The 16,496-nt window shown below is 44.1% G+C and overlaps 1 protein-coding gene and 4 non-coding genes across 10 annotated transcripts in view; 3 read left to right on the plus strand and 2 right to left on the minus strand.

Moving 5' to 3' along the window:
• The window catches only part of LOC128689222 (uncharacterized), a 413,444-nt gene that overhangs the window by 209,492 nt on the left and 187,456 nt on the right, over window positions 1-16,496 (plus strand). For all 6 annotated transcript variants that reach the window (XR_011392158.1, XM_070086379.1, XM_070086382.1 and 3 more), the window contains exon 2: window positions 12,792-13,094. Coding sequence is in view for 5 of the 6 variants with exons in the window: in XM_070086379.1 (XP_069942480.1) it covers window positions 12,792-13,094 (303 nt within the window). In the remaining variant the exon portion in view is untranslated. The remainder of the gene's footprint in view (window positions 1-12,791; window positions 13,095-16,496) is intronic.
• TRNAK-CUU (transfer RNA lysine (anticodon CUU)) lies at window positions 41-113 on the minus strand. The gene has a single exon. It is a non-coding gene; the product is annotated as a tRNA-Lys (tRNA).
• On the plus strand, window positions 1,402-1,474 carry TRNAK-CUU (transfer RNA lysine (anticodon CUU)). The gene has a single exon. It is a non-coding gene; the product is annotated as a tRNA-Lys (tRNA).
• Window positions 5,031-5,102, minus strand: TRNAE-CUC (transfer RNA glutamic acid (anticodon CUC)). The gene has a single exon. It is a non-coding gene; the product is annotated as a tRNA-Glu (tRNA).
• On the plus strand, window positions 5,349-5,421 carry TRNAK-CUU (transfer RNA lysine (anticodon CUU)). Its single transcript has one exon. It is a non-coding gene; the product is annotated as a tRNA-Lys (tRNA).

A 16,496-nucleotide genomic window follows, 5' to 3' on the forward strand; every position in this document is an offset into this window, starting at 1 on the left:
TGGCCCCGCTTCTTCACTGGTCGCTACTAGAAAACAACATCGCCCAACGTGGGGCTCGAACCCACGACCCCGAGATTAAGAGTCTCGTGCTCTACCGACTGAGCTAGCCGGGCTTCCTGGCCGCTTCTCTCTCTCTCTCTCTCTCTCTCTCTCTTTCTCCCTCTCTCTCTCTCTCTCTCTAATTGAAGACTCCTATGAGTCAAAAGGATGTTAGGAAGTATTTCTTCAGTCACTGAGTTGTCAGGCAGTGGAATAGCCTAGAGGCGGAAACCATAAATACTTTTAAGACGAGGTTTGATAAAGCTCATGGAGCAGGGAGAGTGAACCTAGCAGCAATCAGTGAAGAGGCGGGGCCAGGAGCTATGAATCGACCCCTGCAACCACAGATAGGCGAGTACAAATAGGTGAACACACACACACACACACACACACACACACACACACACACACACACACACACACACACACACACACACACACACACCAGGAACAATTGGCTCCTGGAGTTCAATCCCACCAAGTGCAAAGTCATGAAGATTGGGGAAGGGCGAAGAAGACCGCCGACGGAGTACAGTCTAGGGGGCCAGAGACTACAAACCTCACTCAAGGAAAAAGATCTTGGGGTGAGTATAACACAAGGCACATCTCCTGAAACGCACATCAACCAAATAACTGCTGCAGCATATGGGCGCCTAGCTAACCTCAGAACAGCATTCCGACATCTTAATAAGGAATCATTCAGGACCCTGTACACCATGTACGTTAGGCCCATATTGGAATATGCAGCACCAGTTTGGAACCCACACCTAGCCAAGCACGTAAAGAAACTAGAGAAAGTGCAAAGGTTTGCAACAAGACTAGTCCCAGAGCTAAGGGGTATGTCCTACGAGGAGAGGTTAAGAGAAATCGACCTGACGACACTGGAGGACAGGAGAGATAGGGGGGACATGATAACGACATACAAAATACTGAGAGGAATTGACAAGGTGGACAAAGACAGGATGTTCCAGAGATGGGACACAGCAACAAGGGGACACAGTTGGAAGTTGAAGACACAGATGAATCACAGGGATATTAGGAAGTATTTCTTCAGCCACAGAGTAGTCAGGAAGTGGAATAGTTTGGGAAGCGATGTAGTGGAGGCAGGATCCATACATAGCTTTAAGTAGAGGTATGATAAAGCTCACGGTTCAGGGAGAGTGACCTAGTAGCGACCAGTGAAGAGGCGGGGCCAGGAGCTCGGACTCGACCCCTGCAACCTTAACTAGGTGAGAGAAAGAGAGATAGAGAGCGCACGCACGCATGCACACACACACACACACCGAAGAGGCGGGGCCAGGAGCTGTGACTCGACCCCTGCAACCACAAATAGGTGAGTACAAATAGGTGAGTACTCAGGAAGCCCGGCTAGCTCAGTCGGTAGAGCACGAGACTCTTAATCTCGGGGTCGTGGGTTCGAGCCCCACGTTGGGCGATGTTGTTTTTCCTAAGTTTCGTTATTGATGCCACTCTTCTGAGTTGTTGAAACAAACTTTGTTTTGATGCAGCTCGTGTGTGTGTTTATGCCTCACCTATTTACACGTTGATGCAGCTCCTACGTGTTGCACTTCCTGAGTATTGGTGATGGAGAAAGTAATAACGAAGTGAGTGATGTAACACCTGTGTGCTGATGGAGCACCTGTGTGCTGATGGAGCACCTGTATGCTGAGGCTGCACCCATGTGTTGTTGGGTAAAGTAGTAATGAGGTGAGTGAAGTGTGTTGATGCAGCACTTGGTGAGATGCACATGGAGTGATGCAGCTCCTGTTTGTTGATGCAGCTCCTGCCAAATCTTTTATTTTTGTAGGGAGTGATTTGTGTGTGCAGATTCGGGACCTTCCCTTCTAGGATTTTCCAAGTGTAGATTATGATGCATCTCTCTCGCCTGCGCTCCAACGATTACAAGTGCTTCGAAGTGTTCCCAGTAATTGAGGTGTTTGATAGAACTTGTATGTGCAGTAAAGGTTCTCTGTACATTATCTAGATCTGCAATTTCACCTGCTTTGAATGGAGATGTTAATGTGCAGCAATATTCCAGCCTAGAGAGAACAAGTGATTTGAAAAGGATTATCACTGACTTGGCATCTCTCGTTTTGAATGTTCTCATTATCCATCCTGTCATTTTCTTTGCATTTGTGATAGTGGCACTGTTGTGATCCTTGAAAGTGAGATCCTCCGACATTACTACTCCCAGGTCCCTCGCATTATTTTTCCGCTCTATTGTATGGCCAGAGTCAGTAGTATACTCTGTTCTAGTTATTATCTCCTCCAGTCTTCCATAACGGAGTAGTTGGAATTTCTTCTCATTGAACACCATATTGTTTTCCGTTGCCCACTGGAAAACTTGGATTATATTTTCTTAGAGGTTAACAGTGTCCTCAGTAGATGACAGTCTCATGCGGTTCCTAGAGATGTAATCTATGGGGCTGTGGATTACATCTCTATGTCTGATGTGAGGATGAGGAACAGGATGGGGGCGAGTACTGTGCCTTGTGGAACAGAGCTTTTCACTATGACAGCTTTCGATTGAACTGTGTTGACCACTACTTTGTGTTAGATTAGTTAGAAAGTTGAAGATCCATGTCCTCACTTTGTCAGTTATTCCTTTAGCACTTATTTTGTGCGCTATTACGCCATGATCACACTTGCCAAAAGGCTTTTGCAAAGTTTTTCTTCCAGTGCATCACATGTGCAACACTTTGGTATCATTAAAGATACCCATGTGTTACACATGTGTCTAATTTATTATCTACATTCCTTGCAGACACAGCAACATCTTGGGATCTTAATACAGGGAATTCTTCACTCGCCTAACCTTCAGGCATGACCTACTTCCACATTTGGATTTGTCAAATGTGATACTACAACTGCTGCTCCTCACCTACCTACAGTATACAAGCCACTTCTTAGCACATATGCTGTATTCTTTTCAAGATTGATGGACTGATTACATCGACTCAAGGCTGAGGGACTGATTACCTCAAACTCCTCCTGTTCTTCACCATTCTCCTTTATATGGACTGATGAAGCCGCTGTGGCACGAAACGTTTCCTCTTTAAAGCTACCCAAGTGTTGCACAAGTGTCTAATTTATCACTAATATCTTGTGTGGAACTGTGTCAAAAGCCTTTTTACAGTCCATGGAAATGCAATCTACCCATCCCTCTCTCTCTTATCTTATTGCTGTGACCCTGTCATAGAACTCCAGTAGGTTTGTGACACAGGATTTCCCATCCCTGAAACCATGCTGGTTGTCGTTGATAAGCTCATTCCTTTCTAGGTGCTCCACCACTCTTCTGATAATCTTCTCCATGACTTTGTATACTATACATGTCAGTTACACTGGTCTGTAGTTTAATGCTTCGTGTGTGTCTCCTTTTTTGCAAATTGGGACTACATTTGCTGTCTTCCATACCACAGATAGACGTGTTGAAGATTGTTATTAGTGGCACACACAATGCTTATGCTCCCTCTCTCAGGACCCATGAAGAGATCTTATCCGGCCCCATCGCTTTTGAGGTATATCTGCTTAGTACTCTCTTCACTTCTTCCTCGGTAGTATGTATTGTGTCCAACACTTGATGGTGTACCCCACATCTCTGTCTTTTTGGAGTCCCTTCTGTCTCCTCTGTGAACACTTCTTTGAATCTCATGTTGAGCTGCTCACGTGCTTCTCGGTCGTTTCTTGTAATCTCCCTTCCTTCAGTCTGATTACTTGGTCCTTGACTGTTGTTTTCCTCTTTATGTGGCTGTACAACAGCTTTGGGTCAGATTTGGCTTTCGCTGCTGTCATTTTCGTATTATCGTTGGGCCTCCCTTCTTACCTGTATATTCATATCTGGTTCTACAACTGCTCTCCTTCTCCTGGGTCCTTTGCCTTCTCTAGCACACTTGGTTTTGGCCTCTCTACACATTGGAGTGAACCAAGGGCTCATCCTGGCCTTCTCATTATTTCTGTTACCCTTGGCTATAAGCCGCTCCTCAGCTTCCTTGGAAGTTGATGTCACATATTCCATCATTTCATTGTAACTCTACTATGTATTCGAAGCTCAGAACCATGTGGTCGCTGGTCCCAAGTGGTCTTTCATATGTGATATCCTCAATATCTGCATTACTCAAGGGGAATAATAGGTCCAGTCTTGCTGGTTCGTCCTCTTCTCTCTCTCTGGTTGTGTCCCTTATGTGTTGGTACAGTTTCCTCTCGAACACTGTTCTGGGGGGTCTGTTGGGGTGGTGGACCTGGCAGTGTGCTGTGGGATTCTACAGTATCGTGTGGGGTGGGGGCTGTCCAGCGTCGTCAGGTCGAGTTCTCTTAACCTCTTCTTCGTAGGACATGCCCCTTAGCACCAGGACTAGTCTCGTTGCAAACCTTTGTATTTTCTCTAGTTTCGTGAAGTGCTTGGCCAGGAAACTAGAGAAAGTGCAAAGGTTTGCAACGAGACTAGTCCCGGAACTAAGGGGCGTGCCGTACGAGGAGAGGTTAAGAGAACTCGACCTGACAATACTGGAGGACAGGGGGTACTTGATAACGACGTATAAAATATTGAGAGGAATCGACAAGTGGACACAGGATGTTCCAGAGACGGGACAAAGCAACAAGCGGTCACAATTGGAAGTTGAAGACTCAGATGAGTTACAAAGATGTTAGGAAGCATTTCTTCAGCCGTAGAGTTGTCAGGAAGTGGAATAATCTGGAAAGTGAAGTAGTGGAGGCAGGTACCATACATGGCTTTAAGAAGATGTATGATAAAGCTCATGGAACAGGGAGTGGACCTAGTGGTGACCAGTAAAGAGCCAGGGCCAGGAGCTATGAATCGACCCTTGCTATCACAATTAGGTGCGCACGCGCGTGTATATGTATACGTACCTAGTTGTACTCACCTAGTTGTGGTTGCAGGGGTCGTGTCACAGCTCTTGGCCCCGCCTCTTCGCTAGTCGCTACTAGGTCACTTCCTGCTCCATGAGCTTTATCATACCTCTTAAAAAAAATATTTCCCGTGCCGGGAATCGAACCCGGGCCTCGCGGGTGAGAGCCGCGTATCCTAGCCACTAGACAACACGGGAGTTGTGGCTGTGTGTGTGTGTGTGTATGTATTCACCTATTTGTGGTTGCAGGGGTCGATTCATAGCTCCTGGCCCCCGCCTCTTCACTGATTGCTACTAGGTCCTCTCTCTCTCTCGTGTGTGCGTGTGTGTGTGTGTGTGTGTGTGTGTGTGTGTGTGTGTGTGTGTGTGTGTGTGTGTGTGTGTGTGTGTGTGTGTGTGTGTGTGTGTGTGTGTGTGTGTGTCAGTCACAGCAGCTGACAGGAAGCCCGGCTAGCTCAGTCGGTAGAGCACGAGACTCTTAATCTCGGGGTCGTGGGTTCGAGCCCCACGTTGGGCGAAGTTTTTCTAAGGTTTTCCATTTTGTTGATGTTGCACTTATATACTGATGCCATACCTATTAGTTGATGCACCAGCTGTGTGATTATGCACCAGCTGTGTGGTCATGATGCACCAACTGTGTGGTCATGATGCACCAACTGTGTGGTCATGATGCACCAACTGTGTGGTCATGATGCACCAACTGTGTGGTGATGATGCAGCAGATGATCAGGCATGTGTCTACACTATATAACAGTAGATCACATAACCTCACACTGCGCGTTTTTAACAGGGTTAAGATGCATCTCCTGACGGCCTCATAAACTACTTTGATCAGAATCGCCAATATCTGGCCTCCTGAGCCGTATCATATCTACTCTTGAAGCTGTATATTGAGTTTGCCTCCATTACTGCTTCATCAAAGACATGCCACTTTTCAACCACCCTGAGACTTCCTTACATCCTGTAAGACTCATCATGTGTCTTCATTTTCCATCTGTGTTCCCTTGATCCTGACCCTCTTAGTTTAACAGTCTGTTCCTTTCTTCCAATTAGATTCTGTATGTCGCAATCATGTCTACCCTCGTCCACTCCGCCAAGGTAGTCAGTGTCAGTTCCTTCAGTCTCTCCTCAGTGCATTCCTCTCAGTTCTGGTACTAGTTCAATTGATAATCTCTGAACATTTCTGAGTTTTTTCATGAGTGTGACCAGGTGCGAGGCTCCATGTTGGGGACAGCATATTCAATGGCTGTCTTAACATATGTCGTACCTAAAGTTCTTGAGGAGTTTTTATTCACGTTCCTGAATGGTGTTCTAATGTTTGGTAATCTTGCACATGCCTCTGTCGTTATACGGTTTGTGTGTATTTCTGGCGATATGTTTGGTGTTATATTTACCTTAGGTTCATTTTCACACTCTTATATTTGCACCTTCTCTCAGCTCATGCTGCACTCTGTGTTTGGTCTGCCATCACCTATTCCGAATCTCATGATCTAGCATTTGTTTGGGTTGAGCTCTAAGAAGTCACTTGCTTGATCACATTTGCAATCTGTTGAGTTCTCTCTGAAGCTCATCACCGTCCTCTCCTATTCCTATTTTCCTCATTAGTTTCACCTATAAGACTCAATTTCCTCTGGTAGGAAGTTCACTCGTTATTACCATTCTGATATCTCATCTCTTATTGTTACTCTCTGGTTTCTGTCACTCCGGCAGTCCCTGACCCACTGAAGTACTCTACCAGCCCTAATTTCCAGATTAATGTCTGGTGTGGTACTGCATCAAATACTTTCTTACTGTCCAAGACGAGGCAATCCACCCAACTCGGTCCTTCTAAATTTATCTCTGACTGCCACGGAGCTCCAGCAAATTCTTAAGACTGGATTCTCTATCCCTAAATTCGTGCTGATTTTCTATAAATAAATCTAATTTCCGACATCCTTTCCCTTACAATTTTCCCAGAACTTTTCACACTTCGCATGTTAGAAATACTGGTTTGTAATTAAGTGCATCTTGTCTGCTCCCCTTTTATATGTATGGGGGCTATATTTGTCTTCTTCCACTGTCCTGGCAGCTGTCCTAAGTGGCTGAAGATTTTTGATGTTGGCTCGCACAATGTTACTGTTCCTTTTCTGGTCTCATTGTTCTTGTTACATCAAGCTTTTTAAGTAGTCACATCATTTTTTTGTGATGCTTTGTAGCGCCTGTTTATCTCTTCTGACTACAGCGCCTTCCGATAGTTCTATACTTTCTTCTGTGAAGAAGTCTCTCAATCACTGACTAAGCTCTTCACATACGTCTGTGTCACTCTCCATCATCTTCCCTGTCTCCTTCAGACTAATCACTTGTTCCTTCACAGTCGTCATTTTTATGTGGTTCTGGAATAACTTTGGTTCAGTTTTGACTTCTGATGTTATAATAACTTTCTTATCCTATTCTCGTATATTAATTTCTAGCTCTTTCGTTAGTTTCCTATTTTTTAAAGTGGTTTGATTTTTTTCTCTATTTCTTCTAAGCACTGTGGGACCTTCCCTTGGCCTCTCTATTCCTGATTGTACAAAGAACTCTCTCCGTTTTCACTGTTGTTCCATGTTAAACATGGATCTCTCCTGCCCTCTTTGCACTTGGACTATTACCTCTATCTTGTACAGCTTCGTCCGCCAAGTGCCTTTCCACCGCACTTCCTTCAGAAAGTTTCTTAAGACATTATAGTCCCTCCCTCTAGTTCTATTTCCTGTTACTCATTTAATTTCTTTCTCCTTTCTCGTATCCACCAGGCACTCAGCCCTTAGTACCACATGATCACAGTATTTAATGGTTCTCTTAAACAATTTTAGATTTGCCTTTTTTTGTGAGAAAGCAATCAAGTTTTGCTGGCTCATCTCTCCCCACATCACTCTAGTTGTTATTGCTGTCATGAGAGCTGCTCTCGACGTTTCTGTTTCTTTATGGGAGTCCCAGTTTTCCCATTAAATTGTCTCATTTGAAATCTCAGAGTACTAGGAGTCTAGCTTTACCCTCTCTCTCTCACACTCACTATTTACGATATATGAATTACTGTGCTGTTATACTGACCATATTCCCATACTCCTGGCCTCCTTTTGTTTGGTAGTGGATTACTGTAGATATCACTATTACCTTCGTCTCTCTAAAGGTTACAGTTTACCTGGAGTTTACCTGGAGAGAGTTCCGGGAGTCGACGCCCCCGCGGTCCGGTCTGTGACCAGGCCTCCTGGTAGATCAGAGCCTGATCAACCAGGCTGTTACTGCTGGCTGCACGCAATCCAACGTACGAGTCACAGCCCGGCTGGTCAGGTACGGCTTTAGGTGCTTATCCAGTGCCAGCTTGAAGACTGCCAGGGGTCTATTGGTAATCCCCCCGGTAATCAACTGGGAGGCAGTTGACACTTATTGTATGGTCTCTTAACGTGCTAGTGACACCCCTGCTTTTCATTGGGGGGATGGTGCATCGTCTGCCGAGTCTTTTGCTTTCGTTGTGAGCGATTTTCGTGTGCAAGTTCGGTACTAGTCCCTCTAGGATTTTCCAGGTGTATATAATCATGTATCTCTCCCGCCTGCGTTCCAGGGAATACAAGTTCAGGAACTTCAAGCGCTCCCAGTAATTGAGGTGTTTTATCTCCGTTATGCGCGCCGTGAAGGTTCTCTCTACATTTTCTAGGTCAGCAATTTCACCTACCTTGAAAGGTGCTGTTAGTGTGCAGCAATATTCCAGCCTAGATAGAACAAGTGATCTGAAGAGTGTCATCATGGGCTTGGCATCCCTAGTTTTGAAGGTTCTCATTATCCACCCTGTCATTTTTCTAGCAGCTGCGATTGATGCAATGTTATGGTCTTTGAAGATGAGATCCTCTGACATGATCACTCCCAGGTCTTTGATGTTAGTTTTTCGCTCCATTGTAATCCCTGAAATCCCCTCTCTCCCCCTTCCTCCGTGTCCAAGTATCCTAGTTCTTTAAATTTCCACTGACTTCTGACCATCAGTGCTGCTACTTCTCCTCTTTTCTTACTATCTGGTAGACCTCTGGGACTATCGCATTTATTTCCGAATGTTTAGTTTCCATATTAGCTATAATGTCGAGGTTTTCCTCTGCTATTTTCTTTCATAACTTGACACTTGTTGGTGACTCCATCTACACTCCGAGTATCACATTCCTGTTTCTTTTACCTTCTACTGTTTAATCAACATGGGTGTTTTTATCTCTCTACTGGAGTGTCAGTGGAGTTAGTTTGTTCTACCTTCACTATATTCTCTCCTTGATCCATAGCTTTAAGAAAAGGTTCGATAAAGCTCATGGAGCAAGGAGAGAGTGGAGCTAGTAGCAACCAGTGAAGAGGCGATGCCAGGAGCTGTGACTCAACCCCTGCAACCACAGCTAGGTGAGTGCACTCACTCCCCACTTTCCATTTCCATCACTCTTCATAACACCTCAGGAGACAATTACATAGGTGTGAGGGGAATATTGTAAAATTGTACCTGTTCAAATTAATTGGTCTTTCGTTTTCATTTACAGCGTTATCCTTACTGATGGAAAATTTGTAGGGGAGAGGGTGGCAGGGAAGGGTAGCAAGGAAGGGCGGCAGGGAATGATGGCAGGGAATGGTGGCATGGAAGCGTGGGAGGGAAGGGTAACTATTTCTTCTTTTAAACAGTCAACAACAACATTCAAACAACTCACAAAGGCTGTACCAACTGAATACAACTTTCAAGTGAGTGATGACAGTGGTCAAGAGGACAACCACTGCCACTCACCCCTAAACCAAGACTGATGTTCTGTGATTTGTGCTACGCAAAAACAGTAAATGAAGTTAAGACTGACACTTGTCACAAGTGCCACTTGACATGACTATAACCTGTCACTCAACTGACCACTAACTCAATCATTCTCTACACGACCACGCTGGCGGGAGATTAATCTGCAGAATCTTGCATTTGCGGTCACAGTGGAACCCATGCTAACTTCCCTATGGCGTATAAATATATCTAGTTGGATGAATCTCATTGTAGCCAACTGGTCCAGTGACTTATATGATGGCCTGGAGTTTTAAGACTCACTTGCCGCGAGTTCAATCCCCACCGATACCGTGGTTTGGTTAAGTGAATCTTTAAAGATTGTCAGCGAGGACATTCCACTGCTGCAATCGGGAGTCGAGCAGTTCGTCCTTCCTCTTTGGCAGTTCTAAATATGTGGTAAGGTCGTTTGATTCATTCTGAATGATCATGTGTGGTTTAGATGTCTAGTTATGAACATATTCAGGATCTTATAAAGTTGAAGACACAAGTTAGGCAGCAGGTTCCATCCTCCTCCTCGTCCGCTGATTCAAAGGAGAACGAGTCTGAGGGTTCAGGAATGGCCTTCACTGAGGTACCGGGTGTATACCAGAGGGTATATTAGCATATTGTACAGAACACTTTTTTTCTGGCAAATTCAACCACTGGCAAAGGTCTGCTGCATAAATATTGCAGCATTTGTGTGTGACCCAGATCTTGACCTGATCTCAAATCTTGCAGTTAAAATAAAGGTGAAAACTTTCCTACTCACCGTAGTATAGCGTGCCTTTGTGATGACTGAAAAGCCAATTCTCCACAAACATAACGAAAGTAAGCTGCACTGTTCACGCAGCTGCACTGGTCACGCAGCTGCACTGTTCACGCAGCTGCACTGTTCACGCAGCTGCACTGTTCACGCAGCTGCACTGTTCACGCAGCTGCACTGTTCACGCAGCTGCACTGATCACGCAGCTGCACTGATCACGCAGCTGCACTGATCACGCAGCTGCACTGGTCACGCAGCTGCACTGGTCACGCAGCTGCACTGGTCACGCAGCTGCACTGGTCACGCAGCTGCACTAGTCACGCAGCTGCACTGGTCACGCAGCTGCACTGGTCACGCAGCTGCACTGGTCACGCAGCTGCACTGGTCACGCAGCTGCACTGGTCACGCAGCTGCACTGGTCACGCAGCTGCACTGGTCACGCAGCTGCACTGGTCACGCAGCTGCACTGGTCACGCAGCTGCACTGGTCACGCAGCTGCACTGGTCACGCAGCTGCACTAGTCACGCAGCTGCACTGGTCACGCAGCTGCACTGGTCACGCAGCTGCACTGGTCACGCAGCTGCACTAGTCACGCAGCTGCACTGGTCACGCAGCTGCACTGGTCACGCAGCTGCAAGGCCTCAATGTCAAAACAAACACTAAAAAGTAACACGAGTGCACTACATGACTTCAAGAAACGAACTGATACAATCCAGTTAGTAGGCTGATGTAATACTCAAATGAGTTGCGAAAAAGTGTCCAAATCAAAGTTGCACAATTGGTGCTCCATTCACTACAAATCTGTCCCTCCCTCCTCCCTTCAATCCAAAAAAATAAAAAGTTGCAAAATAAAGGGAACAACTGTTGAGAAATATAAGAATTGGAGGCCTGGTCACAGACCGGGCCGCGGGGGCGTTGACCCCTGGAACTCTCTCCAGGTAAACTCCAGGTATCCTAATGGCACTGTAAGTAAGTTATGACATTCAGCTCGGCTCCTTGACTATTATTGATTCCGTGTCATCACTGAAGGCACTGGAGTAACAACACTGGACAAGCCAGGTCTAACATGTACAAAAATCAGAGAAAAACTTATAAGTGAACAATTGTTAGGGAATCTCTGAGACACTGAATTACTCCTGCATGATACAGGTGAAACACTGGCCAAAGTGACCTAAAGGAAAATAATATAACTTGGGTATATCTGCGTCAAACATTAGGAATAACGTTAGGAGGGAAGTAAATAATGACTCTGAATGCCAAAGAAATTCGCTTAAAAGCCTGAGTAAATCTTTAACTCGCTATAACATGATAATAATAAGCACATTTACGGAGCGACTGAGCAAATTGTAATGTGATCAGACTGACTGTTGCAGCAGCAGCCAGGTTTAGGTTTGTATTGTAAATTGTTTAAGAAACCTACAAACTGAAGAATGAGACACTTGTGCATTATCAAAACCAAGCGCTAAACCCACATACTTGCAACTGATTACCTTAAACTCCTCCTTATCTTCCACCGTTCTCTCTGTATTGGACTGAAGAAGCCACTGGCTACCGAAACGTTTCCTCAGTTAAGATTCCCACATGTTGCACAAGTGTCTCATTCTTCAGGCTTTGAGTGTAGCTAAATGGTACAGAGAACCGACAACATAGTAATTAGACACATGTGTAACACTTGGGTATCATTACTGAGGCAACGTTTCACCACACAGTGGCTTCATCAGTCCATCAATCTTTTCAAGATTGATGGACTGATTACATTGACTCGAGGTTGAGGGACTGATTATCTCAAACTAGTCCTGTTTTTCACCATTCTCCTTTGTATGGACTGATGAAGCGACTGTGTGGCGAAATGTTGCCTCAGTAAAGATACCCAAGCGTTGCACATGTGTCTAGTTTATCAGTCTTTGGGTTGGTTTAGCAGTCTGGCAGGCACAGATGACCAAATTAATGTCAAGTTTAAGGGCAGCCTTACAGCTACTTCCTTGCATACTATATACATGACTGTCCACGTATTGAGGAATAGAGGTAAGACAGTATAATAACCTATGTGCTATGTCATCTTATTAATGAAAATAAGATACCAGGCATATTAAGCGAATATCCTAAATTTACTTGTAACAATGTATAGATAATTTGTAGACATATATCCAGATGTATTCTTGCTGTTTTGAAGCCTAGTTTTTGGGCGTTGTGTATCCATGTGTACTTGCGTTACCGTCCATAGGATAAATATAGGCTAGATACGGGATGCACAGTCAAGCACCCACTTCGGCGGCAAACCAAATCAAATCTTCCTGTTTAGCTTTAAAATCACCATCTACCCATTTTCTGTTATCAGGTCACGCAGCGGGATGTTCAAGTGGATGATATCAGGCCATAAGGGCAGCAAACACAAGCAAGAAAAGCTGAACAACGTGGTGGTGAACAAGAACAATAACAACCTCAAACAGCAGCACGATGACCGGACACAAGAGAACACCATCTTACACATCAGTGAACCTTCAGACACTGCCTACAACAATCACAACGACAACCACCACACCAACAACCAGCAACAAGCAGAGCAACAACACCTGCAACAAAACAACGGAGATATTAATCAAAATCTGGAGAAATGTGACACCATCATTGCCACTCACGGGTGAGTTTGTCTAATATTTTTGTCGTTCTATAACTTATCCTAAATTAATAAGGGTAGCCTCAAGAGATCAAAGTAGCCTCATAATAGACGAAGGTAGCCTCAAGAGATCAAAGTAGCCTCATAATAGATCAAAGTAGCCTCAAGAGATCAAAGTAGCCTTATAATAGATGAAGGTAGCCTCAAGAGATCAAAGTAGCCTCATAATAGATCAAAGTAGCCTCAAGAGATCAAAGTAGCCTCATAATAGATGAAGGTAGCCTCAAGAGATCAAAGTAGCCTCATAATAGATGAAGGTAGCCTCAAGAGATCAAAGTAGCCTCATAATAGATCAAAGTAGCCTCATAATAGACGAAGGTAGCCTCAAGAGATCAAAGTAGCCTCATAATAGATCAAAGTAGCCTCAAGAGATCAAAGTAGCCTCATAATAGATGAAGGTAGCCTCAAGAGATCAAAGTAGCCTCATAATAGATGAAGGTAGCCTCAAGAGATCAAAGTAGCCTCATAATAGATCAAAGTAGCCTCATAATAGACGAAGGTAGCCTCAAGAGATCAAAGTAGCCTCATAATAGATCAAAGTAGCCTCAAGAGATCAAAGTAGCCTCATAATAGATCAAAGTAGCCTCATAATAGACGAAGGTAGCCTCAAGAGATCAAAGTAGCCTCATAATAGATCAAAGTAGCCTCAAGAGATCAAAGTAGCCTCATAATAGATGAAGGTAGCCTCAAGAGAGATCAAAGTAGACTCGTAATAGATCAGAAACACCCCACAACAGATCAGGTAGTTCCATAATAGACCAAGATAAATTCATAATAGACCAAGGTAGATTCATAATAGATTAAGGTAGCTTCATAATAATAGACCAGGGTGGCTCCATAATAATGGACAGTATCTGGACTGCCACGTCCCATAACATCCCCACTGTCACACAGACAAAATTATATGCTAAACAGATACCACAGAGAAACTAGTTTATTGGCTTTATGCTTTCAAGGAATATCAATGAAATGTTTTCTTCCCTGAATTTACAGCGTTAACCGAAGAGAAATCCACTATCCTTCATGAGGATGACATTACAACATACTCAGATTGCTCCACCTAATGCCAGGAAGCTATTTATCTGAACTATATAACTTGAAGTATCAAACTGGGAAGCTCCCAAAGTCACGAACCAACAGTTTTATCATTCCCATTCTAAATCTAATCAAGAAAATGCACTTCGCGAAATATGTCACTAGTTACTTGTGCAAAACCCGTGAGAGGACAGTTTCAAGACGTCTGCCTCCTCCACAGAGTTAAAACATTTGTCGTCGTAGTTACGTAACTGCTGTACATACGCGGGTGACGTGTGCGTCATGGAATAACCCTATTTGCCTCACCTTGGACGCTGACACTTCTTACACCACATTCCTTGATCTTTAAGCTGCACCTGATAGTGGATGACAAGAGGTAATTAAGAGAGACTGTTGGAAAATAAAGTTCTTCCCTTGCTTTAAAGTGTCTTTGGATTACCTTGTATCTGACGTGAACCTGCCAGAATGGATGTACGTAGACGACTTCTCTTTAGGATCAGAGGCTAACTATTTAACAGATCCACTTCAGAAGCCACAGAACTAAAAAAGTTAAGTTGGTACCCCAGAGGGAGGTGTCCTCGGTGTCATTTTATTCCAATCGATGCAGTCCAGTTATTACATAATTAGCTTTGCCGATGCAATACTGATTCAGACGACAGGATATGCTAAATATTCGAAACATATTTAACCATGTATTAAAATCTTGTCAAAACATATGGTTAATCATCTTAGCTGAGAAAACGACGATAGTTATGAGGTGTCTTGCCGGGAGAGAGGCGCAGTCCGCATGATTCACCTGCACGATGGGTGTGGTGTTAGCTGGTTTATGTGTCCTGATACAGATATATTTGGCTTGGGTCCTATGTATTTGAACTTCCTCTAAGTAGATTTTGTTGCCAATATAAAGTGAGGGTAAGAGCACTTAAGGATGTGGCAGGGATCCGCCCCAGATATTATGTAAATGTTAGAATTGTAAAGGCGATGTATTTTGCATAAATAAGATACGTAGATTATTATACCGCACTCCTATTGACTCTGGTGTCTGAAAGAATTCTCGAGACAAAAAAAATGCCGAATGCTATGAGGACCATTTTAAAAGTCAATGCACCAGTAAAATGCTTAACACGCACAAAGACTTCAGACCTTTAGAGATCTAGTCATTAAATTCCCTCAATGGTATCTAAATGAACAGGAAATACAGCGTAACGCTTACAAAGAGCTCCTCCCAACTCTCTTGAGAGCTGGTGAGCACTCCTCCAAATAAATTATAAAACAGCAACTGACCTCCAAAACGATTCGATAAACCAGGGAAGACAACAGCAACACTTACCTCTATCATGAAACATTACCACTTTCTAAATCATCACCTCTTTTCAGTAAGAACATTGTTAGTTCATAAGGCAACCTTCGCCGTGAAGCCTAGCATGATGACTTGAGTAAAAGAACAAGTGCAACTAATTTGACATTTTATTGTGGCAACGTTTCGCTCTCCAGGAGCTTTACCAACCTCCTGGGGAGCGGTAATTCTTCCAATATTAATATAACATGACTTGAGTTATAGTTATATAACTGCCTCGCGAAATCGTAATGACACGATTGCAAACAAACTATACGACGGGCGGGGGTACAACCCCCGGTCTGGAGTTTTATGACTGATCGCGGCTTCTAACCCCGCCCGTGGAATAGTTTGTTATATAACTTTAGTCGCTGAGTATTCTCGTATTCTCTCATTCTCTCATTCTCTCTCTCTCTCTCTCTCTCTCTCTCTCTCTCTCTCTCTCTCATTCTCTCATTCTCTCTCTCTCTCTCTCTCTCTCTCTCTGAACACTGATGGTTCCCTCCAGCAAGCTACTACTGAAGCAGGTACAGCAGTCGTCGTTAAACATAGTGATGCTTCCTACCTAGAAACAGAAGTCGGCTGAAAAGATCGGAATTTCTCCTCCAGACTGAACTGTTCGCAAATACTTCTTGCACTCATATATATGATCCTGAAACATTTCTGACCATCATTCCTAAGTACCTTAAACTCCCCGAGGCACAATTCTAGCAATGCTTGTGTCCCAAGCCAGGCACAGGAATTTTCAAATTAACGACAGGAAATTTCAAATTAACGACAGAGTCAGAGTACATCGTTAAACTTTGATCTTGGAGGTGGCAAGGACGTACATTATGAACGAGAGTCGGTTATTATAGGCTGCCCACTAACAGTTTTATGATGACAGAGAAAGTAATTCAAATAAACTTCAAATAAAGCTGGGACAGAGCGAGGCTTACATGTGTCAGTGCATCTGTTACTTTCTCAGAACCACAAGTCTGTAGAACATCCTGCAA

This window comes from Cherax quadricarinatus, chromosome 18 (assembly GCF_038502225.1).
Source record: "Cherax quadricarinatus isolate ZL_2023a chromosome 18, ASM3850222v1, whole genome shotgun sequence".
Classification (NCBI taxonomy): domain Eukaryota; kingdom Metazoa; phylum Arthropoda; class Malacostraca; order Decapoda; family Parastacidae; genus Cherax; species Cherax quadricarinatus.